Here is a 26,142-nt window from a genome sequence, read left to right as displayed (position 1 = left end):
CCAACGGTATGCGGGGGTCCACTGTATTTAATGTCCAGTACGAAATCGCGATTGGGCCCCGCTTTAATAAGCGGCCATGTCAAATATATGACCAAAATTTCTGCTTCTTTCTAACCCTTTGACTGTTGCAAAATCCCCACAATCCTGAGGTCTCTGCCTTTAAGGGCCAAGTTAGGAAACACCCTGTCACTCAATTTCATCAAGACAATCGCAAAAATTTAAAACTGTCGCAACCCCCAATCCTGAGGTGTCTCCTGGTGTCGCAAAATTTTTTTTTTTTCTTATGAAATGATAGAGAATATTTTCCCGATTGTAATGACACCAAAAAAACTAAATTTGATGGAAAACTGACGGAATTACGCTCTCGCGAAGTTAGCGACCTCGGCGATATTTACAAATCGGCGATTTCGCCCACTTTGAGCCCTATTTTCGGCTAATTCCATTGTTCCAGTCGACCAAAATCATAGCTATTTCTTTAGAACTCCATTTTTTCTATCGATTGAGTACAAGAAACTGCCCATTTACCGATTTCAACTACCCAATAACGTGGTCAGAAATTTGCAATTTGGCCAATTTCACGAAAATTAAAAAATATGACAATTTCAAAATAAGGTCCAGAATGAACAATGCAGACATTCCTGGCTCTAAAATAACATTTTCTTTGTTCATCAGTCATGTCTCCAGGCCCCTCTGATATTACTCTTGCTTTCTATTTTGAATTTTTATTCAAACAAAAAATAGAAGATTTACTGTTATGCAGACTACTGCAATACTGTAATAATTGTATAAATAATCAACCCATTCATGACTGCATATTAGAATGGCTAGTTGGACATTTATTGGACAATGACATCATTTGTTTACTTTTGAACATCGGCAAAAATCAAACATTTCCCCTACTTTGAGCTCCATTTCCAGGTTCTTTTTATAGTAAAACCAATCAAAATCACCTCTATTTCTATAATATGCTTTCCATTCTATCAAATGAGACCAAGAAAACGAGAATACAACCATAAATATTATACGAAAATAGACCACAAAGTCGGCATTTTAATTAAAAAAAAAAAAAAAAACAACGGTCAGAGTTTTTTTTCCCTCATTATGCACTGCGTGCTGCAGGATTTTTTTTATATGGTACACACTGACCACACAGACCCATTCATTCATATGTGGGCCTACCAGCTTTCTCCTGCCGCTAGAATTTATGAGTACTAGGACCAGCTTCAGAGTCACTGGACCTCTGTCGCACAACAAATCTGTCCATAGAGCTCTGTACCTCCCGTTTCTTCAAGACTTTCCTAAAATGGGCCATAACATTGTCATTGAAATAGTCACAAGCACGGCTTGCAACAGCTGTGTCAGGGTGATTTTCATCTATAAAGGTTTGCAGTTCAAACCACTCTGCACACATTTCCTTAATCTTTGAAGTAGGCACAATGGATTCCACAACTGGCATAGGCTTCTCAGGGTTAGCCCCAAACCCTTCAAAATCTTTCTTAATTTCCATACTAATTCTCACCCTTTTTACCACAGGGTTGGCACTAGAAGCTTTCTTGGGGCCCATGGTCACTTATTTTCCAGAAACACCACCGAAAACACTGTAATAATACGAAATATTCCGAGTGTATGCTTGGATGTTACCGCGGAGGCTGGCTGGTAAACAATGGGACGGCCGGCACATGTGAGGGCACATTGGACGCGTCTCGGACGAAAATCGGTATGCGGGTTTTTAATCGGTATGCGGGGCAAAAATTTTGCGATAAAAGTAATCGTTATGCGGAAAAATCGCTATGCGATGCCATCGTTATGCGGGGGTCCACTGTATATATACGTCAAACACGGTACCTCGTAAGAAGTATATATACGGCCGCGACAGTCAAAGGGTTAATTGATAAAGTATGAAATAGAATTTGCACTTTTTCACTTATGGAAAACATTTCACTGCTTCTCTTAGGCTTCGAAGAACTGCCAGCATCACTACTTTTGCACTTTGAGGTCATTATTAAGCAAAATCGAAGGTTATTTTTGGGTCACAGTAAATCGCAGATACAGAACCCATGGATACAGGGGTCCTACTGTATTCTCACTGAGATTTCTGATTAAAATCTGAATAAGAGGTGAGGTGTTTGCATAAAAGGTGTTGGTACACCTTGTTTTTTGTATTTATAGCATAGGAAATGTTTTTATGTTTTTATATGACTTACAGGATGCTAGCAATAAAAACAGAGGTAATGAGAAAAACTTGCAAACAGGTCCTAGTGTTTATGCTAATGATAATTCCAAAATTTTGGACTTTAACAAGGATAGTAATAGTGCAAAGCTAGAAGCTGAACCAAGCATTCATAAAAGTGAGGAGGATGGGGTTGATGCAAACCAAGATGAGGTATGTTATACTGCAGTAGCTTTCACTTAAGTGTGAATTAGTCATAACCAAAGATAGATGTGATGTCTTTTAATGTGAAGTTCTAACCATGTTATGGGTGGGGTTAGAACCCATGGCTCCAAGTTGTAACCCACCCATACTGGGGTTTATTTGCAATCATATTATTACAATTTTGTCAGTCCTGAAGTTTTTCCATCTGTAAACTGTGGCTCAGTCTTTGTCCTGTAAGGCAGGCCAAAGAAGGATTCTCCCTTTAATGTTTGGATTAGTGAAAACTTAGTTTTGCAAATATTTAATATGCACCCTTCTGTCTAGTTAGCTATTGCTATAATGTACATTGATTTTGTGTTTAGTTGTGACCTAAAACAGTTTTAGTAAGTATTTATAGCTTATAAGTTTGTGGGTTACAGTTCTAGTAGAGATGGACCATTAAAATGTTCTGTTGCTACATGGTCATGTATTGTTGGAGTATTTGCCATTGTTAGTTTTCCATTAACTCTAGGGTTTACTGTGTTACCAATACTTGCATACACCTATGCTCAGTCTTGAGATTCTTTGTTGAAAAATTAGAAAAAAATACTTTGACTTCAGCTCCAAACCAATTTCTGATTATTTATTCTACAGTTTTGGATCGCTCTCTAGCTAACAAACACGAACCCTCCACACGTGTCTAAAATGATAGTGCACAAAGTATAAATGCATTTGATAGAAAATTAACCAAGAAGAAAATAAATTATTGAAAATAATTTTTCTGAATATACATTGTTCTTGTCTGGAGATCAGTGTTTATAAAACATTAATTGGTTCCAGAGTTTCTTGTTTGTAACTCTGGATCCTCATGAGTTAAATCATTGTAAGTTGAGGCTTTCACTATATGTACAGTAGATGTTGGCAACTGAGGTTTTACATTGTAAACGTGTAAACAAGGCATCATGTGGTCTCAACCTTGGTTTGCCAGACAGACCCATGTTTAAGTCCATCTCAGTGTAGATGTTGTGTAATTAACTTCATGTATATCCTCGGATGCCTATCTGGACAGAACTTTTTACCTCAGTTTTTCTTATATTTTAAATACATTTGGTTACAGTGCATTACTCTTACCATATGTTACATTTTCCTTAGGTGATGCAGGCCAATGGAGTAGAAGGTGTGGTGGAGGATGGTGGAGGTGAGGCAGTAGCAGTGACTGAAGAACAACATGACATGAGTGAGGTAATGATTCACCAGGGCATCCACACAATTGAGTACGTCTTGGGTTCAGTGTCTCACACTGCCTCCTACCTTCGACTTTGGGCACTATCATTAGCCCACGCTCGTAAGTTCATGGATTGTCTGTTTTATTAATATTTAAGTTTCTCTAACAAGTCTAACACTTGCTATTAATATGCTGTAATGATAATTCATCAGTGTGCCCACTGTCTATGAATTTGCATGTAGGGGGGGTAGGGGTGAGTGAGGATACTAGCTGTTGGGCTCACCTCTTTTAGATCGACTTGAAATAGCTCTCAGTGTATTTTAAATTTGAAATCTTGAAAGACATCTCTTATTAGAATTTTCCAAGGGCACAAAGACACTTGTAGTAATCAATCAGTAAACTCTTATTTCATAATATGAAGTGCAGTACACACCACACATTACATGTGCCCACACATAAGAAAGAAGATCCTTTTAATACATTTCTTGGCTTAATTTTTGTATGCTGTGGTAACAAATAAAATTATTTTCAGAGCTTAGTGAAGTATTGTGGAGGATGGTGCTACGTATTGGACTTACAATTGGTGGCGAGGGTGTGGGCGGAGGTATACTCACGTTTGTAATTTTTGCATTTTGGGCTACTCTGACCGTGGCTATTCTCGTGTTGATGGAAGGCCTCTCGGCTTTCCTCCACACACTTCGACTGCACTGGTGAGTTGGAATTTCTACAATAATTTGAGTTTAGTGCTGAGATCTTAAGGCTAGAATTATAATCTCCTTAACCTTTCAGAGGGGTTCCTTGATGTTGGTGAAGGACATTTGATTCAGGGAATTGGAGTTTTCCCTCTCTTCCTTGGATTAGACCTGATTACTGAAAGGTAATCAGGTAAAAAGGTCATCAGGCACTATGTGGCCCTGGGGGTTTATTGCATTCCCATGAATATAATAATCATAATCTATGTAAATCTGCATGAAGAATTTTTTATAAAATTTTAAATGAAAATTAAAAAAGGACAAGTGAAAATTTAAACTGTTGTGTTCTGATCACTTCTACAAAAACAGTGATTATGTGTGAGTGAGGTGAAAGTGTTGAATGATGATGAAAGTATTTTCTTTTTGGGGATTTTCTTTCTTTATGGGTCACCCTGCCTCGGTGGGAGACGGCCGAGTTGCTAAAAAAAAAAAAAATTAATTGTATATAATATAAGTTTGTTTTACAGTTATGAGATACCAAAGAAAGAAAATAACAGTTGGCAGTTAATGGAATTACATAGCAAAAAGTTACAGGGTATTTTTTTAAATGCTTCAGCTTTGCTTATTTTATTGGTTCTGATAATCTACTTGCACTTCATGCATTAAATTTTACTAGTTTTCAAGTTATTGAAAATACCTAACAAAAGTATTTGTCTTCTTCATTTAACAGGGTGGAGTTCCAAAGCAAATTCTACGGAGGCACTGGTTATCCGTTTGTTCCGTTTGCCTTTGAAACCATTCTTGATCAGGCTGAAAACACTGTGGTTGAACAGTAAGGATCTTATAGAAGTGGGACCATGTGACTGAGGGATTGTGGTGTTGAAGCTTTCTGCAGGCAGTACATCACTAACCACTGTATGGGTGGGGATTAAACTCACGGGAAGTGAATCGCAAAACTCCAGACCAACACGTTAGTCTGGAGCTTTACAACTCTTGCTGCGAGTTCAGTTTCCACCCGTACCATAGTTTGCTTGCAATTGTATCATTATGATTTTGTGAGTAAGTACATCACTACCCAGTCACCCTGTCCTCTTTTTATTTACTGTGTTCCTGTCAATAAACACTTTCAAGATATCTTCCTATGATTTTTCTCCATTTTGTGAGGGTTGATTTTGTTGTGATATTACTTGCAGTAGAATTATCATACAGAGGTGGACAGTTAGGTTGGAAATTATGCAGATGGTATCTGACAGTCATGCCAGACCTAAGGAAAGAATATTGAGGCTTTAAACTTGTAAGGTAAATGTCTGTATTCATGCTATGTAGTAGTGTGCGTTGCTTCTATTGAAACGAAATGAATGACCTTGTAAGGTAAATGTCTGTATTCATGCTATGTAGTAGTGTGCGTTGCTTCTATTGAAACGAAATGAATGACCTTACACTTTTACTTACATAATTACCTGGATTAACAAAGGAAAAACTGATAAAAGAGCTGAGGAAAGAATTAGAAGTTGCCAGAGTTTCTAGTGTATTGTTATTTTCAGTTCTGAAATACTTATCCATGTTTAAATATGTAGTAATTATAGCATGGAAAGCTTATAAATTTAAAAAAAGACTCTTTAAAAATAAAATAGCTTTAATTATTAGCTTCCATTGTAAAGAAGTACTTTTACTGTTACCACTGGTCATGGCTGAGGTATGGAATTTGAATTTGTAAAACCATCTAGTCTGTAGTATGATAAATTTACTCTGCTATAAAGAATACTCTATAGGTAAAGTGTTCCACATAAACTGAAAGGCATTTTGTTCAGTATTCCTGTAATTGTTACCCCTAGTAAATTTCCCTTACATGTGTATATATCTATGTATTATTTATCTTTCATGCATTCATATCAGGCTGACAAACTTAATTGCCAAAGTGACCATACAGCAATTTCTCTGCTTTTAAATTATTTTATGCTTCAGGCATAGTAGTCTTGTATGCTTTAACTAAGTACTGTGTGCTAAACTTCAATGTATGTTTGTCCTCTCTTTTATATATGTGATGGTGGTGTTAGTTCTTTCCTTAATCAAGATACAAGATTACTCATTGCTAAAATAAAAAAAAAAGTCTTTTTGAAATTAATGATCTTTGAGAACTGAACTCCAATTCATCTTTGTAATTTCTAATTACATCTTTTTTTTATAGGCTTGCGCTTTTTACTTTTTATAATAGATGATGGTTCACCTGTAGTGCAAATTGTGGGGACCCATAGCCTTGGAGTAGATAAAAAGACTTGTCTAAATTATTTCGCTTTTATTTTTGATAGCGGGATTTGTGCAGAATAGTAAATATAAACTTAGTGTTTTATAATCAATTAATTTCGTTTGTTCATTTAGAAAATGCCATTTAAACTATTTCTATTTTTGCTCTTGTTTATTTCTCTATTTATTGCTATGTTTTTTGCTCTTGTCTATTATCCATAATGTGTTTTAAAATAAAATGTCAAATTCTTACAGTTCTTACTTCCTTTTGTAAGTACAGTACTGTATAATATTGAGAATGTACGCTGTTATAATAAGCTTTCAACAAGTATGACTGCTTTCTGATACCAAAATACTTTGTCAGGATACCAGATAACACACAGCAATGTTTTCTTTCAAATGTTTTAGGGACCACTTATGATTTGAATCATGGTTTTATCATATTTTTCATTGAGAGGTTAATTCTTGGTTTCTGAGGCACATTAATTGTACAATAAAAAAATTACAATCGTCTGGCTGGTGCAACTTATAATACGGTGAAAGGGCATGCACAACTAAAGTGACATTTTTACTGTAGCAATGTTTCACTCTCACATTACTACAATAAAAATGTTGCTTTAGTTGTACGTGTCCTTTTACATAACATACTGTTAGTAATTCTACCAGCATTATTACACTTGTAACTAACCCACAGATTAGAGATAAAACTTGGATAACATTTTGATTCATCTTGGATTATTACCAACTTGTGGCGCTAATGTTGTAAGAATGGCCGTAATGTTGCCCAAGTTTCATTGCCAAATTGTTGGGCTTGTTGCCAGTAAATATTATGATTCTTAGCTAAAGGTTGGCAGATGTATTTTGTTATTGGTACAACGTAAGTGGATGAATTGTTTGGCTGTTAGGGGTAAGAGGGTTGTCATTAACCTACTAGTTGAAATGAACCCATGCAGATTTAATAGCCCTACTTGACATGTGAACACATTTTTGCTTCCAGTTTTTTTCCTTTGTGGTTATGATTGTATATCTTCAATATTATCAGTTAATCTTGAGTATCCTTGTAGTGATCATTTGCTCATTTTATTGAACTTCCCAGGAAAACTGTTTTAATTTTCTTAAATAGTACAATGTGTTGTGTGATATAGTGATTATAATATCACATGTCTTAGTATTATTACTTAGCGTAATAACCTACTATATGTGAATGCCAATTTATTATAGCTTATAGGACTAATGAAAGGTAATAAGAGTATTCCTTAAATATCTACTGTAGTATTTTCCTCAGAGTTTTTTAATTTTACACCTCATGGCAAGAATTTGACAAATACTGTGTTACAAATGGAGGCATGTATGCACCAATTAATATATATATTAGTATTGAAATTTTGTGATTTTTTTTCTAACATGAAAATCTGAGAAGGAAATGTGTGTGCTTGCCCAAGTCTCAGCTGAACAGTGACACTAAAAATAACCAATCTAGCAAAAACACACCGAATGAATACTGCTGGGAAAAACAAATGGGGCAGGAGTGTAATCTTCAAATTATAAAAGTACAAAAATTATTTTGCAAATCTCAGTGTTGATATTAAGAAAGGAAGTTTAAAGATAATTCATTAAACTGCCTGTGTTGATAAAGCACCAGATGAATTTGAAAGTTCATCTGAAGAATCTCTTGTAGTGTTGCTAGTAGAGTACAGTAAGTCCACACTTAGTCATTGATAGGTTCTTGGAAACTGCGACTTCAAACAAAACAATTTACATGTATAACGAAACCAATTTTACCATAGGCTAATTGACACAAACATCAGGGGTGCACAGTGCATCTTTAGCACTCATTGCAACAGCGTTAAATCAAGGAATAAATGTTAAAAGAAAATTGTAAGGAGTGCCTCCTACCAGCACACAGGTCAAAGACAGATGTGCAGATTCCACACACAGTGGCCCCGGCTGGGAATCCATTTTTTCCTCATCATTGTAACAAAACAACGTTAAGTGAGGACTTGCTGTATAATGCAGTAAATAACAGCTCCTGTGTTCAGCAGAACTATCAAGTAAAGTACTGTATACTTTTTTTATTTTTTAATGAGATATGGAATGGCTCAAAGGAACCCACATGGAGAAAATAAAAGGAATGTTTTGGCCAACCATTGTGACTCGGTGCACTGCTAAGAGAAGCTCTTTAGTATGAAATATTCATTACATTAATTATCCAGCCTTACTTTTTCCTCCATGTTGATTTGTTTGTCCCTATGACCAGTGTTTATTACTTTTTTTAAATATATGATAGTTATATGGCTTATGAAGTCTGTAACTGAGTAAGGAACTGCAACTATGACAGGCATTAATTAGCTCTTTAAGATGTTGGATACTACACTGTATTTGATGGCTGTGTTTCTACATCAGTTCTGTTAAAACCAAAATGAATTTAAGACATCCAATATGTTTGTCAATATTCAGCATCAGTTGCTGTCTATGGCCAGTAATGTCATGGTATACATTGGTTGCTTTATTCATAGACTTTTCAAAAACTGTTTTATAAAAGGATTGAATAACTTAGGGGGTTTAGCACTGTTTATAGATGTAGTCCCCCTGAAGGGAGGTGCCTTCATGGAGGATAAGTCCAAGGAATTTGACCAATCCTCCACTTCCTTGGCTCAAACGTGATTGCCTCCCATATTCCCAGGTGCTGTATGACCTCTCTAGGGTTGACACATTCACATGAATGTCATACACTCATAATGTGGATTTAATAATAATGAACTGTGTGACCCTCATGGGTTTAGTGCTTAGTTATGATTATAATAATGAAAAGACTGATGCCATTTTTATTTTAATTTTACCCACATTTCAAATCGGTGGTAGAATGTGAGTCTGATCACACAGAGATTATAATAAAATACAGTGTGGTATAAGTTACATAAATATTTTTGTGTATTGTAATTACTCTTAACATCAAAAGTTGTTGTGTGGATGTGTTGTAAGAAGTAGAAATTTCAAGTTTATCTCTTAGAGGTGTGCTGGAAAAAGGTTTTCATGGTGTGTGCAAGTGTGTGCCTTTGCACATGAAGGTCAAAATTTTACAGGGCGCTACAGCATTCTATGATCACTGGTAATCTTGATTTCATTTGTATAAACATATGATTTTTTTTTTTAATATTTCAGTTTCATTCTTAAAGGAAAGAAGGCCACAGTGCATGTTTTAAGTGACTAGATAAAATAATTCTAGCTTGTGAAACTATTGGTTTTTAAGAAAAACATGAATTTAGCCATACAGATGATTATGCTACTTTTATAACTATTCTTAGCATGAGCAGGCTTACTAGAGCAGAAAATCATTATTGTAATTACTGTTCTTTTATTTAATGTTTTATTACATAATCCCTAGTCATAGTACTGGCAACTTAAAAACCTGATTTGTTATGTTCTTCAATAAATTTCTGTTAGAAAATAAGTGCTTTATTACTTTCCAGTATTGTATAAATTTTGATAAACATCAAAAGTAACAAATACAGTGGTACCTTGAGTTACAAACTTAATTCGTTCCAGAAGGCTGTTTGAGTGCCGACACCAAACGAATTTGTTCCCATTAGGAATAATGTAAATTAGATTAGTCAGTTTCAGACCCCCAAAAATACACTTACAAAAGCACTTACAAAATTTTTTTTTTTTTTTTTTCAACAAGTCGGTCGTCTCCCACCGAGGCAGGGTGACCCAAAAAAGAAAGAAAATCCCCAAAAAGAAAATACTTTCATCATCATTCAACACTTTCACCACACACACACATTATCACTGCTTTTGCAGAGGTGCTCAGAATACAACAGTTTAGAAGCATATACGTATAAAGATACACAACATATCCCTCCAAACTGCCAATATCCCAAACCCCTCCTTTAAAGTGCAGGCATTGTACTTCCCATTTCCAGGACTCAAGTCCGACTATATGAAAATAACCGGTTTCCCTGAATCCCTTCACTAAATATTACCCTGCTCACACTCCAACAGATCGTCAGGTCCCAAGTATCATTCGTCTCCATTCACTCCTATCTAACACGCTCGTGCACGCTTGCTGGAAATCCAAGCCCCAAGTTGGGAGCTGTTCGAAACTCAAAGTACCACTGTACTAAACTACTGTACTTCCTTTATATTAAAATATAGCCTATGAGAAAACTCCAAAATTTTTCCACTAACATTGTCTTTCATATGTTGTCCTCTCCACCCTTACTTATCCTTTGATACTGCATCCCTTCCCTGCCCTGCCCTGCAGTGCTGTATGACCCTAGTGGGTTTAGCGCTTCTTCTTTATTATGATTTTGTCTTGTACTATTATTGTAGAGGGACTTACATGTGGTCTTGCTTTTGTAATTTACATACTTATTCTGCTTTAGTTCCCCTTCACCATCAAGGGAGGTTCTTTGATGCTGGTGAGGGGCTCTTGATCTTGTCCCCCCTCCCCTCCACAAGTGCTGTATAATTCCATTAAAAAGAATAAACAAAGCAGATCTAAATAACTTGCCACCATTCATATATACAAAAGCAGCTCATGTACTGTCACCCATTATTGCAATACTGTTTAACAAATTTGTTGAGTCCTCAACCATTCCATTCATACTCAAGACAGCAAGGGTTACCCTGATCCTCAAAGGAGGTGATCCAACTGATGCGAACAACTATAGACCTATATCAAACTTGCCCTTACTTTCTAAAATATTCGAAAAAATAATACACAAACGACTTTACTCCTACCTTATGTCCAACAACATACTTAACCCCTGCCAGTTTGGGCTTAGTATGAATGATGCTATTATACAAATGCTTGAACTAATATATACAGCCCTCGATAAAAATGAATATCCACTGGGGCTCTTCATTGACCTATGGAAAGCATTTGATACAGTGGACCACAATCTCCTGCACCTAAAACTAAATCATTACAGCATCAGACAACATTCTTTCAATTACCTAAAATCTTACCTTAACGATAGACATCAGTACGTATACGCAAATGGAGTCAACTCCACTATCCAGCCTGTAGCTGTCGGAGTGCCCCACGGTAGTGTCCCAGGCCCACTCTTTCTCATCTACATCAATGATCTCCCCAATGCATCTCAATTCCTTAAACCAGTTCTATTTGCAGATGACACTACTTAGGTCTACTCCCACTCAAACCCAGCTATACTTAGAGGCACTAAACAATGAGCTGCTAAATATATATACGTACTTGTATGATGACCAACAAACTCACTCTCAACACTAACCTTTACAAAGAAATGAAATCTTTACTCTTTATTCTGTATGGGTTTAGCACTCATGATAATAAAATTGAGTGCTTCCCTATTCGACTGTCCTATATATCAGTGAGCACACACAATTTACCTCCAATGTTGTCACCGCTCTAACACCCTTACTTTATCTTCTCTCCTTCCTGACGGGCCCACCTTGACAGACTCCTTCTTTGACTTTTTGTCATCAACAGATTACACCAACTCTGATAGTACTTCCTGTAGCACTCCTCACTGCCCTTACTAACTCTCCCTCTGTTATACTCTTCACCCTTGCTGGTCTCTGATCAGGCATATTACACTTTTCAGCACACCCTGCCTTGCAGCACTGTATGACCCTTATGGCTTAGCACTTGGTTATGAAAATGATAATACTCCCCTATGACTATATCAATAGTAATTTAAATCTATTCTTACAGTTTCTTTCAAGGTTTAGTTACTTCAAGTTCTCTTCCTGAGTACACATTTATGTTGAAGTTTGGCACTGCTTCAATACTCAGTACTGCTGTAGGTTTACTTCACACATGATGCATTGCAGACTTGTTCATTACCTTGAGCTGGAATCTCGCATGCCAAAGTGGCATTTATTCCTTGTTTCTGCTCCCCTGATGGCAGAGCTTGCTTCTGGAAAACGGTTCTTGGGTGCGAAGTAAAATGGAAGGCTTTGTGGTATCCCTGCTGAATCACTCTGCTGGTCATGTGACATTCCTTTATGGACTACTACTGTATGATCCTTTTGAGTTTGGCACTTCTCCAATATTGTATAATAAACAATTGGCTAATGGGTGATGTTGGCCTGCTAATGCATTTGCTGCTCTAATTCAGATCATGGGTGTTGATCCCTTCAAGGTGGATGCCATGATGCAGGTAAAGGACAGTAGATTTAAGGAATTAGAGCTATCCACCTTTTCCATGGAACAAAACTGATTGCCTCCTATCTCATAGCAGCGCTGTATAGCCCTTGTGGCTTAGCGCTTCTTTTTGATTATAATAATAAAATCCTATCTCATAGGCTTAGCATGAAGTTTCTGTTTCCTGTAAGAGTTTTTCTTTTAACACAGGCCATCTCCCACCAAGGTAGGGTGGGAAATGTTAAACCCTTATGGGTCATACTGCATGTGGGAGTTGAGCAAGAGGAGGGCAGTTCCAAATCTATGGATCACAAGCTGTATAGTCCTTGTGGCTTAGCGCTTCTTTTTGATTATAATAATAATAATATGGATCACAAGCTCTTCATCATCCCTTGAAGAATAGTAATACAGTGATCCAAAACTTACATTATACTTCATGGATCTGTTGAGACCAGCAGTGCTCTTCACTATTTTTAAATTCTCATCACAAGGGTTAATAAAAAGAGTTTGATCAACACATTATATTTACATTCAAATTTGTATAATGCACATACCATACTGCATATGCATATGCCAGTGATGGGCTTTTGATCCAAGGAACTGGTTTTATTCTTGGATCAAACCTGAATGCCTCCCATTCCCCAAGCGCTATGTGACCCCCTACAGATTTAGCGCTTCCTCGTGAATAAAATGGAAAAATGCATATGCATATGTATTTTTTATCTGATGTGTCAGGGAGTAGATGGGGAGGTACAGTCTATTTAGTTTTCAAAATTAATAAAATTGTACAATTGAGAATTTCATATAAGAATCTCATTTGCAAAATGAGTAAATATATTTGTGTCTAGTAGTATAAATTCTGGTGATACCTAAGAGTATGTACCATAACCTAACTACACAACAACTAATCTTGAATATCTTGCATGAGTTAAGTCAATCTCAACATGCAAGTCAGCGCTGTATAACCCTTGTTGGTTTAGCGCTTAGTTATGATTATAATAATAATGAAGGCAGGTAAGATGAATGACACAAGATGGCTGGGTTGTGTGAGGAGAAAGTGAAGAGGGTTTTAACCTCTAACAAGTTTTTTAACATCTGTTGCCCCTGTTTGCCTAGCAAACAGGGGCAACAGATGTTAATCAACAGGTGTTAATCAACTTCTGTGGAGTCACAACCCTGAGAAAGACCTCATTAGAAATTAAATCGCATTATGTGGCTTCGATATAAAAAAAAATACAAATGCACGTCAGTGAGGCACAAGGGTTAATGAAGCAGAGAAAGACATTGGAAAGAGCTGAGTGAATGAGTGAAGGGATGAATGGACAGATGGTAGTATGTGGTAAAACAATGATATAAACAAGATGGGAAATTCAAGAGTACATGAATGGGATCAGGGATGATGAACCTATCAAATTGTGTGATAAACCTTCACACCATATACTTATATATCCAGTCAGATAGTGTAGTCTGAAACTGTATATTAGATATATCTAGAACACGAGCAAGGCTGCAGTCACCATGTCTCTCAAGCTCTTTACAGTATATATTTCTTTTTTACTTTTCAAAGACCTCCAATAGGAATAAAAAAGATGACTTATTTTAGTTATCCTATGTTGGCTATACATTACTAACATACAGTATACATCTAACAATAATGTGTAATTGCAGTTATAAAAATGTACAAGTTTGTAAATAATTTACAACATAGCAAACCTGGATATTTTATTATTACTATTAATATTATAGACGTGAAGAAATCAAAATAAAAGGGCAAGTCTTTTTTTTTTTTTTTTTTTTTTTTTGCATAGTATAATTTAATATTTATTTAAAGTGCTAAACTTGCAAGAGGATTGGGAACAGTGGAGATGATAATTAGGTTTGATTTGAGGGAGAGGAGGATAGCCCCAATTCCTTGAATCAAGAGCCCTTCACCAACACCATGGCACCCTCCTCCCCACTTGGTGTGTGTGTGTGTGTGTACTCACCTAATTCACCTAATTGTGGTTGCAGGGGTCGAGACTCAGCTCCTGGCTCGTGTGCGTGTGTGTGTGTGTGTGTGTATGTACTCACCTATTTGTACTCACCTATTTGTGGTTGCAGGGGTCGAGTCACAGCTCCTGGCCCCGCCTCTTCACTGTGTGTGTGTGTGTGTGTGTGTGTGTGTGTGTGTGTGTGTGTGTGTGTGTGTGTACTCACCTATTTGTGGTTGCAGGGGTCGAGTCCTAGCTCCTGGCCCCGCCTCTTCACCGGTTGCTACTAGGCCCTCTCTCTCCCCGCTCCATGAGCTTTATCAAACCTCGTCTTAAAACTGTGTATGGTTCCTGCCTCCACTACGTCATTTTCTAGGCTATTCCACTGCCTTACCCCTCAGGGAAGGTTCCTTGATGTTGGTGAGGGGCTCTTGATTTAGGGAATTGGGTCTGTGCTCCAGTTCCCCGAATTAAGCCTGAATGCCTTCCACATCCCCCCCAGGCGCTGTATAATCCTACGGGTTTAGCGCTTCCCCCTTGATTATAATAATAATAATAATCCACTGCCTTACAACTCTATGACTGAAGAAATACTTCCTACTATCTCTCTGACTCATTTGTGTCTTCAACTTCCAATTGTGGCCTCTTGTTTCTGTGTCCCCTCCCTGGAACATCCTGTCCTTGTCCACCTTGTCTATTCCACGCAGTATTTTATATGTCGTTGTGTGTGTGTGTGTGTGTGTGTGTGTGTGTGTGTGTGTGTGTGTGTGTGTGTGTGTGTGTGTGTGTGTGTGTGTGTGTGTGTGTGTGTGTGTGTGTGTGTATGTGTGTGTGTCTAACTGTGGGAACAATATGAGTCTGGCTACTGGCTTAAGTGGTAGCGCCTATGTCTAGCACCTGAAGGAGCTTGGGTTCGATCCCTGGAGTACCATTCTGGGGAAGAGGTTCAACACCCCACTGCAAATATTAAGTTAATAATCTGAATAAAATATTGTATATCTCATCAGTGGGAATGAGAGAGAGAGAGAGAGAGAGAGAGAGAGAGAGAGAGAGAGAGAGAGAGAGAGAGAGAGTGAGAGCGAGAGAGAGAGAGAGAGAGAGAGAGAGAGAGAGAGAGAGAGAGAGAGAGAGAGAGAGAGAAATAAGCAAGAGATTGTAGTGAAAATTGTTAGGTACTGATTTAGTTTGTTGGATATAAAGTATATAGACTATGCGAGTTACTTCAGGCTGTAATTCACCTTATTCCTAACACCAGGAATACCTCTTAAATGTATATATACTAAAATATATACCTCTCGGTATATAAACTGAGGCATATATACATCTCAGAGTAAATACAGATATATAACTCACAGTGTCTCAACACTGATATGCTGTACAGTAGACCTGTGTGTGTGTTCTCACCTACTTGTGGTTGCAGGGGTCGAGTCATAGCTCCTGGCCCTGTAAATATATATATATATATATATATATATATATATATATATATATATATATATATATATATATATATATATATATATATATATATATATATATATATATATATATATATATGGCTGGTTTCACCCAGTGTAAATTTCACAAGAGATGCAGCAAGAATACTGAGCAAGGATGTGATGTAAACAGTGTCGACACTCAAGGTTGACACAGTCTCAGTCTCTTCTCTTAAGTTTTATAAAAAATAAACATTACTTGCCCTTATATATTGTCTTTATTCCCTGACTGGTAGATTGTTTTTTTTTTTTTATCGGCCAGTTGACACTGAGCTGTAAAAATGTTGAGAATATTAAGGTAATATGTTGTTGAATAAGAACATAAAGAAAGAACACTGCTGGAGGCCTACTGGCCCATGCTTGGCAGGGTCTTCTCTGACCCAAACTCACTTAAAAAATATTTTCATAATGTTGGTAAGTGTTAGTTTTGCCTGCGTTTTGCGACTCTCACAGCTGGTGGGGGTTCGAATGCATGGCTTGGACGGTGTCCTGAAGCTGACTTACCATTGGTTCGACCCCCATTATGTTCTGGGGGTTGTGACAGTTGTCTTATTTCAGTTTTCTGAGTCCGGACAGTGACATGTTGGTGGTGCTGTAGACAACTTGAGAGACTGTGTTCACTGTTCATTGTGTTCACTTTTCATGGTGTTCACTGTTCATGGCGTTCACTGTTCATGGTGTTCACTGTTCATGGCGTTCACTGTTCATGGCGTTCACTGTTCATGGTGTTCACTGTTCATGGTGTTCACTGTTCATGGTGTTCACTGTTCATGGTGTTCACTGTTCATGGTGTTCACTGTTCATTGTGTTCACTTTTCATGGTGTTCACTGTTCATGGCGTTCACTGTTCATGGTGTTCACTGTTCATGGCGTTCACTGTTCATGGCGTTCACTGTTCATGGTGTTCACTGTTCATGGTGTTCACTGTTCATGGCGTTCACTGTTCATGGTGTTCACTGTTCATGGTGTTCACTGTTCATGGCGTTCACTGTTCATGGCGTTCACTGTTCATGGTGTTCACTGTTCATGGCGTTCACTGTTCATGGCGTTCACTGTTCATAGTGTTCACTGTTCATTGCGTTCACTGTTCATGGCGTTCACTGTTCATGGTGTTCACTGTTCATGGTGTTCACTGTTCATGGTGTTCACTGTTCATGGCGTTCACTGTTCATGGCGTTCACTGTTCATGGTGTTCACTGTTCATGGTGTTCACTGTTCATGGTGTTCACTGTTCATGATGGTGTTCACTGTTCATGGTGTTCACTGTTCATGGTGTTCACTGTTCATGATGGTGTTCACTGTTCATGGCGTTTACTGTTCATTGTGTTCACTGTTCATGGTGTTCACTGTTCATGGTGTTCACTGTTCATGGTGTTCACTGTTCATGGCGTTCACTGTTCATGGCGTTCACTGTTCATGGCGTTCACTGTTCATGGTGTTCACTGTTCATGGTGTTCACTGTTCATGATGGTGTTCACTGTTCATGGTGTTCACTGTTCATGGTGTTCACTGTTCATGGCGTTCACTGTTCATGGCATTCACTGTTCATGGTGTTCACTGTTCATGGTGTTCACTGTTCATGGTGTTCAGTGTTCATGATGGTGTTCACTGTTCATGGTGTTCACTGTTCATGGTGTTCACTGTTCATGGCGTTCACTGTTCATGGTGTTCACTTTTCATGGTGTTCACTGTTCATGATGGTGTTCACTGTTCATGGTGTTCACTGTTCATGGTGTTCACTGTTTATGGTGTTCACTGTTCATGGTGTTCACTGTTCATGATAGTGTTCACTGTTCATGGTGTTCACTGTTCATGGTGTTCACTGTTCATGATGTTCACTGTTCATGATGGTGTTCACTGTTCATGGTGTTCACTGCTCATGATGGTGTTCACTGTTCATGGTGTTCACTGCTCATGATGGTGTTCACTGTTCATGGTGTTCACTGTTCATGGTGTTCACTGTCCATGGCGTTCACTGTTCATGGTGTTCACTGTTCATGGTGTTCACTGTTCATGGTGTTCACTGTTCATGGTGTTCACTGTTCATGATGGTGTTCACTGTTCATGATGTTCACTGTTCATGTTCACTGTTCATGGTGTTCACTGTTCATGGTGTTCACTGTTCATGATGGTGTTCACTGTTAATGGTGTTCACTGTTCATGGTGTTCACTGTTCATGATGGTGTTCACTGTTCATGGTGTTCACTGTTCATGGTGTTCACTGTTCATGATGGTGTTCACTGTTCATGGCGTTTACTGTTCATTGTGTTCACTGTTCATGGTGTTCACTGTTCATGGTGTTCACTGTTCATGGTGTTCACTGTTCATGGCGTTCACTGTTCATGGCGTTCACTGTTCATGGCGTTCACTGTTCATGGTGTTCACTGTTCATGGTGTTCACTGTTCATGATGGTGTTCACTGTTCATGGTGTTCACTGTTCATGGTGTTCACTGTTCATGGCGTTCACTGTTCATGGCATTCACTGTTCATGGTGTTCACTGTTCATGGTGTTCACTGTTCATGGTGTTCAGTGTTCATGATGGTGTTCACTGTTCATGGTGTTCACTGTTCATGGTGTTCACTGTTCATGGCGTTCACTGTTCATGGTGTTCACTTTTCATGGTGTTCACTGTTCATGATGGTGTTCACTGTTCATGGTGTTCACTGTTCATGGTGTTCACTGTTTATGGTGTTCACTGTTCATGGTGTTCACTGTTCATGATAGTGTTCACTGTTCATGGTGTTCACTGTTCATGGTGTTCACTGTTCATGGTGTTCACTGTTCATGATGGTGTTCACTGTTCATGGTGTTCACTGCTCATGATGGTGTTCACTGTTCATGGTGTTCACTGCTCATGATGGTGTTCACTGTTCATGGTGTTCACTGTTCATGGTGTTCACTGTCCATGGCGTTCACTGTTCATGGTGTTCACTGTTCATGGTGTTCACTGTTCATGGTGTTCACTGTTCATGGTGTTCACTGTTCATGATGGTGTTCACTGTTCATGATGTTCACTGTTCATGTTCACTGTTCATGGTGTTCACTGTTCATGGTGTTCACTGTTCATGATGGTGTTCACTGTTAATGGTGTTCACTGTTCATGGTGTTCACTGTTCATGATGGTGTTCACTGTTCATGGTGTTCACTGTTCATGGTGTTTACTGTTCATGATAGTGTTCACTGTTTATGGTGTTCACTGTTCATGGTGTTCACTGTTCATGATGGTGTTCACTGTTCATGATGTTGTTCACTGTTCATGGTGTTCACTGTTCATGGTGTTCACTGTTCATGGTGTTCACTGTTCATGGTGTTCACTGCTCATGATGGTGTTCACTGTTCATGGTGTTCACTGATCATGGTGTTCACTGTTCATGGTGTTCATTGTTCATGGTGTTCACTGTTCATGGTGTTCACTATTCATACTGGTACTCACTGCTCATGATGGTGTTCACTGTTCATGATGGTGTTCACTGTTCATGATGGTGTTCACTGATCATGATGGTGTTCACTGTTCATGATGGTGTTCACTGTTCATGATGGTGTTCACTGTTCATGATGGTGTTCACTGTTCATAATGATGTTCACTGTTCATGATGGCGTTTACTTCTCATGACGATGTTCACTATTCATGATGGTGTTCACTGTTCATAACGGTGTTCACTGTTCATGACGGTGTTCACTGTTCATGGCGTAGATGCTTACTGTTCATGACGGTGTTCACTGTTCATGGCGTAGATGCTCACTGTTCATGACGGTGTTCACTGTTCATGATGGTGTTCACTGTTCATAACGATGTTCACTGTTCATGATGGTTTTCACTGCTCATGATGGTGTTCACTGTTGATGCTGGTGTTCACTGTTCATGACGGTGAAGTTCAAGAGTTACGCCCATATCTGGTTAATGAAGACATATTGTAAGTTCACTGAATGATGTTCACAATTATTATTATTATAGTCATGGAAAAGCACTAAACACGTAGGGTCATACAGCTCATACACACACACACACACACACACACACACACACACACACGCACACACACACACACACACACATATATATATATATATATATATATATATATATATATATATATATATATATATCTATATATATATATATATATATATATATAAATATATATATATATATATATGTATGAGACTGGGGTGAGGTGTGAGATATGGGCTTTCAACGTTGCAGCGAGGAGGAGGCTGGAGGCAGTGAAGATGTCATTTTTAAGAACAATGTGTGGAGTGTTATGCAGGGAATACGAGGTTATTACACTACACAAATAACCAGGACGTAGGAGAGAGAAAAGATCATAACAATATTTCTCTCCTATTTGGACCATTCACAAGTTACTTGTGTATTATTCCAGTCACGGTATTGTGCCTTTTTGTTCCTTGAGGTTAGTATGTGTTATTCAGAGGACTGAACACGGGTTGTTCAGGTGTTGCGCATATTTCGAAAAGATAAAGCAGAGTAGGATGACCATTGAGTATATAAATCTATGGTGGGAGGACAGAGGTGTCAGGATCGTCCCATTAAGGATGACAGGAAGTTAACGAGGTTTTTAGTACGATATTAAACATTTAACAGACTTGTGTGAGCATTTTCTGACTGGCGGTGACTGGAGACAACTGTTTTTGGGAGACTGACCTTCTGTTGGAGTGTTAGTAAAATAACATTTATGAAGGAATTGAGGGAAAGATTGTTAGGCAGACTTTAAGTTGTAGAAGTGGAGAGTACAGTGCCTGTACTCTGAAGGAATGTTGTAGAAGTGGAGAGTATAGTGCCTGTACTCTGAATGAAAGTTGTAGAAGTGGAGAGTACAGTACCTGTACTCTGAAGGAAAGTTGTAGAAGTGGAGAGTACAGTGCCTGTACTCTGAAGGAAAGTTGTAGAAGTGGAGAGTACAGTACCTGTACTCTGAAGGAAAGTTGTAGAAGTGGAGAGTACAGTGCCTGTACTCTGAGGGAAAGTTGTAGAAGTGGAGAGTACAGTGCCTGTACTCTGAAGGAAAGTTGTAGAAGTGGAGAGTACAGTGCCTGTACTCTGAAGGAAAGTTGTAGAAGTGGAGAGTACAGTGCCTGTACTCTGAAGGAAAGTTGTAGAAGTGGAGAGTACAGTGCCTGTACTCTGAAGGAATGTTGTAGAAGTGGAGAGTATAGTGCCTGTACTCTGAAGGAAAGTTGTAGAAGTGGAGAGTACAGTGCCTGTACTCTGAAGGAAAGTTGTAGAAGTGGAGAGTACAGTACCTGTACTCTGAAGGAAAGTTGTAGAAGTGGAGAGTGCAGTGCCTGTACTCTGAAGGAATGTTGTAGAAGTGGAGAGTGCAGTGCCTGTACTCTGAAGGAATGTTGTAGAAGTGGAGAGTGCAGTGCCTGTACTCTGAAGGAATGTTGTAGAAGTGGAGAGTGCAGTGCCTGTACTCTGAAGGAATGTTGTAGAAGTGGAGAGTGCAGTGCCTGTACTCTGAAGGAATGTTGTAGAAGTGGAGAGTACAGTGCCTGTACTCTGAAGGAAAGTTGTAGAAGTGGAGAGTACAGTGCCTGTACTCTGAAGGAAAGTTGTAGAAGTGGAGAGTGCAGTGCCTGTTGTTGAAAATACTTTTCATATTTTCCGGAAATACGGTAATTTATAGGTAAATAGATGCCCTATCTTGTATTTTTAAAAGAAGTATGTTATCGAAAATGGGAAACCTGCGGCTGGGGGGGGGGGGCAGTCGCCATTTTGTTTGAATTTGGATTAGAAACATTGGTGTAATGGGAAGAATTTTTCGTGCTCTAGAGGTTAAAATTGGGCTGACACCTCTCAAATAGGAGACGAAATTGTTGGATGTGCAGTCCTGCATAACTTGAGATATCAGGCGACTGGACAAGACAGCTCCAGGAACCTCAGATAAGTCTTATGTAGTAACCTGGCCAGTAAATTCTTCATAAATGTAGGCAAAAGGGGAGGTCCTGTACATGACACATTAATCTCCAGTCAAATTGGTGAGTGTTATGATTAAGATATATTCTCCTTCTGTTATATAAATGTGTGTATATACTATAATCCATTTTTAATTTTAATATACAGTCCACAAATTTATATTTTTACCAGCATTCCTGGTGATGTATATTTCATTTAATTAATAGGTCCAGAGCAACTTGTGGATATGACAGTGGTAGGTATCGAAGGGGGACATTTTTTGCGACCTAAGTGTCCCAAATTCCTACTTGTCTAACTGATAAATAATAATCATCTATGTTCATTTACTGTTATGTATAAAATGATACATCCAAGTAAATGCAATTTTCCACACCTGTACTCTGAGGGAAAGTTGTAGAAGTGGAGAGTGCAATGCCTGTACAGTCTGAAGGAAAGTTAGAGATGTTGAAGTTAGAAGAATCATTTGAACTGTGATGTATGTGAATTAACAGCGAGACATCTACTGAATCATGCTTTATAAATGCTCATTATTACTGAGTTGGCTAATGTAAAAAGAAAGTCGTACAGATGAATATGAATATCGATCATCTCCAACAAGGTCTCGGTCAGATGACCAGAAGCTCCATCATCTGACTAAGACCCGCGTCAGGAAACTGTTTCCTGACGAACCTTACCTAACCTAACCCAGACATTATCATCTCCCGTCGTGCAATTATAAAATGCTAGTAAAAGCTATATTACCCGGAGTGTGAAATCCCAAGATCCGGTGGATATGGAGGTACCGTCTGGTGACATCTTGAGGCAGGAAACTCGGTTCTCATGGCCGTAGAGGATAGTTAGACGGTGGCATTTGAGGGTATCCCACACGTTGACTGTATAGTCGTTGTAACCAGCAAACAACAGCCGCCCTGATCACAGAAATGTACACTCAGGAACATAGATCCAACACAGAAATATACACTCAGTATTCAACGTTCATCTCACACAATAAAAATATACATAATTAATCCTCACACTTGATAAAGCTTAATGTAGGATTGAGTCTGTCCCTAACACATCATCTACATATATTAAAAATAGTAACGGTCCTAGTAAGCCAGTGAAAGGCCTCGGTCAGATGCCCAAAAACTTTAGATGTGGACCGTATGACTAATACCCGTGTGAAGACAACACTCGTCCTGTTTCCTGACAAACATTATATCTCCCTGTGCCTAAATAAACTTACACGTCAGAGGCTCCATTGGTGTTTTGGTGTAAAACTCAGCTGGGATAGACCAGCAGATGCTGAATTAGTCAAGGAATCTGCATGAGATTAAGACCCTCGTCAGGACTCAGGAGACACTGTCCTCTTCCTTCATGAATAATAAAATACCAGCACTGCCCACTCTCCTTTCTCCCCATCAATACTCATGCATGAAATAGAGATTACAACTCAATAAGTGGATTCTAAACGTGTCTTCGTAACTGAGGAGCATAATTATAGTTGATATGGAATTTTTCAGTTTAATATCCTTATTATGCACCCCATACCCATCCTGTGGGCGGTAGTCAAAAGATTACAGAGGTACAAAATGGGTCCAGGGACTGGACTCCAAAGGTATGATAGCTGAACTAGTTACTAAGGTAATGAACTCCAGGTAGATCTGGTCACAGTTGTGTCAAGTTACAAAGGTAATGAACCATCTACACTCTTCTACATTGCTACAATTATGAACAAATTACAAAGTAATGAACCACTGACACGTCCACACCCGGTCATGGAGATGATAATTAACTTGAGATATAGGAAAACATTCCGCCCCCATCTGTCACACATTTTTTTAGACTCAATTGGGTACACCCGCGGTGTAATGCTTCTGTATTCTATATATGTAGGTTATAAAGTAAGAACACCAGCAGTGGGCTACTGTCATATTCTAGCTCACCATGGTTCCCGCTTATACTGCCTTACAGAAGATACCTTCATGATAGTCCATGTCAAAGTAGCGTACTTGCTATACTAATACCAGATATCATAGATTTTATTGTACACCTCATGACAGAAGAATGGAACAGGATACTCACCATGGCAGAAGAAAGGACGGGGATACTCACCCTAACAGGAGAAAGGACGGGGATACTCACCCTAAGAGAAGAAAGGACGGAGATACTCACCACTAACGGAGAAATCAACAGAGTTGACGCCGAAGATAATACTCTCCTTGGTGTAGACAGCGATCTCACGGTCAGCGCGTAGGTCAAACAACCTGCACTGTCAACCACAATGTACACTGTCAACCACAAATAACGTACACTGTCAACCACAAATAACCTACACAGTTAACCACAAACAACGTACACTGTCAACCACAAACAACGTACACTGTCAACCACAAATAACGTACACTGTCAATTACAAACAACGTACACTGTCAACCACAAACAACGTACACTGTCAACCACAAATAACCTACACTGTTAACCACAACGTACACTGTCAACCACAAACAACGTACACTGTCAACCACAAATAACGTACACTGTCAACCACAAAAACATACACTGTCAACCACAAACAACGTACACTGTCAACCACAAACAACGTACACTGTCAACCACAAACAACGTACACTGTCAACCACAAGCAACGTACACTGTCAACCACAAACAACCTACACTGTCAACCACAAACAACCTACACTGTCAACCACAAGCAACGTACACTGTCAACCACAAACAACGTACACTCAACCACAATGTACACTGTCAACCACAAACAACGTACACTGTCAACCACAAACAACCTACACTGTCAACCACAAACAACGTACATTGTCAACCACAATGTACACTGTCAACCACAAACAACGTACACTGTCAACCACAAACAACTTACACTGTCCACCACAAACAACGTACACTGTCAACCACAAACAACGTACACTGTCAACCACAAATAATGTACACTGTCAACCACAAGCAACGTACACTGTCAACCACAAACAACTTACACTGTCCACCACAAACAACGTACACTGTCAACCACAAACAACGTACACTGTCAACCACAAATAACGTACACTGTCAACCACAAGCAACGTACACTGTCAACCACAAACAACGTACACTGTCAACCACAAGCAACGTACACTGTCAACCACAAACAACGTACACTGTCAACCACAAACAACGCACACTGTCAACCACAAGCAACGTACACTCTCAACCACAACGTACACTGTCAGTCACAAACAACTTACACTGTCAACCACAAACAACGTACACTGTCAACCACAAACAACGTACACTGTCAACCACAAACAACGTACACTGTCAACCACAAACAACGTACACTGTCAACCACAAACAACGTACACTGTCAACCACAAACAACGTACACTGTCAACCACAAACAACGTACACTGTCAACCACAAACAACGTACACTGTCAACCACAAACAACATACACTGTCAACCACAAATAACGTACACTGTCAACCACAAGCAACGTACACTGTCAACCACAAACAACGTACACTGTCAACCACAAACAACTTACACTGTCCACCACAAACAACGTACACTGTCAACCACAAACAACGTACACTGTCAACCACAAATAACGTACACTGTCAACCACAAGCAACGTACACTGTCAACCACAAACAACGTACACTGTCAACCACAAGCAACGTACACTGTCAACCACAAACAACGTACACTGTCAACCACAAACAACACACACTGTCAACCACAAGCAACGTACACTGTCAACCACAACGTACACTGTCAGTCACAAACAACTTACACTGTCAACCACAAACAACGTACACTGTCAACCACAAACAACGTACACTGTCAACCACAAACAACGTACACTGTCAACCACAAACAACGTACACTGTCAACCACAAACAACGTACACTGTCAGTCACAAACAACTTACACTGTCAACCACAAACAACGTACACTATCAACCACAAACAACGCACACTGTCAACCACAAACAACGTACACTGTCAACCACAAACAACGTACACCGTCAACCACAAACAACGCACACTGTCAACCACAAGCAACGTACACTGTCAACCACAACGTACACTGTCAGTC

General features: G+C 38.9%; 1 protein-coding gene and 1 long non-coding RNA gene across 2 annotated transcripts in view; one reads left to right on the top strand and one right to left on the bottom strand.

Moving 5' to 3' along the window:
* The window catches only part of LOC128693724 (V-type proton ATPase 116 kDa subunit a 1), a 120,562-nt gene extending 110,597 nt beyond the window's left edge, over positions 1 to 9,965 (top strand). The window contains exons 14-17 of the mRNA XM_070091249.1: positions 2,138 to 2,383; positions 3,506 to 3,698; positions 4,111 to 4,288; positions 5,001 to 9,965. Of these exons, the coding sequence (XP_069947350.1) occupies positions 2,138 to 2,383; positions 3,506 to 3,698; positions 4,111 to 4,288; positions 5,001 to 5,106 (723 nt within the window). The 3' untranslated portion in view covers positions 5,107 to 9,965. The remainder of the gene's footprint in view (positions 1 to 2,137; positions 2,384 to 3,505; positions 3,699 to 4,110; positions 4,289 to 5,000) is intronic.
* A 3,185-nt stretch (positions 9,966 to 13,150) lies between these two features.
* On the bottom strand, positions 13,151 to 24,397 carry LOC138853585 (uncharacterized). The gene is made up of 3 exons (XR_011392754.1): positions 24,205 to 24,397; positions 22,792 to 22,958; positions 13,151 to 20,006 (listed from the first exon to the last, which is right to left on the bottom strand). It is a non-coding gene; the product is annotated as an uncharacterized lncRNA (long non-coding RNA).
* Between the last annotated feature and the right edge of the window lie 1,745 nt (positions 24,398 to 26,142).

Source organism: Cherax quadricarinatus, chromosome 34 (genome assembly GCF_038502225.1).
Source record: "Cherax quadricarinatus isolate ZL_2023a chromosome 34, ASM3850222v1, whole genome shotgun sequence".
In the NCBI taxonomy this organism is placed as follows: domain Eukaryota; kingdom Metazoa; phylum Arthropoda; class Malacostraca; order Decapoda; family Parastacidae; genus Cherax; species Cherax quadricarinatus.
This window is presented reverse-complemented; position numbering and strand designations above follow the sequence as displayed.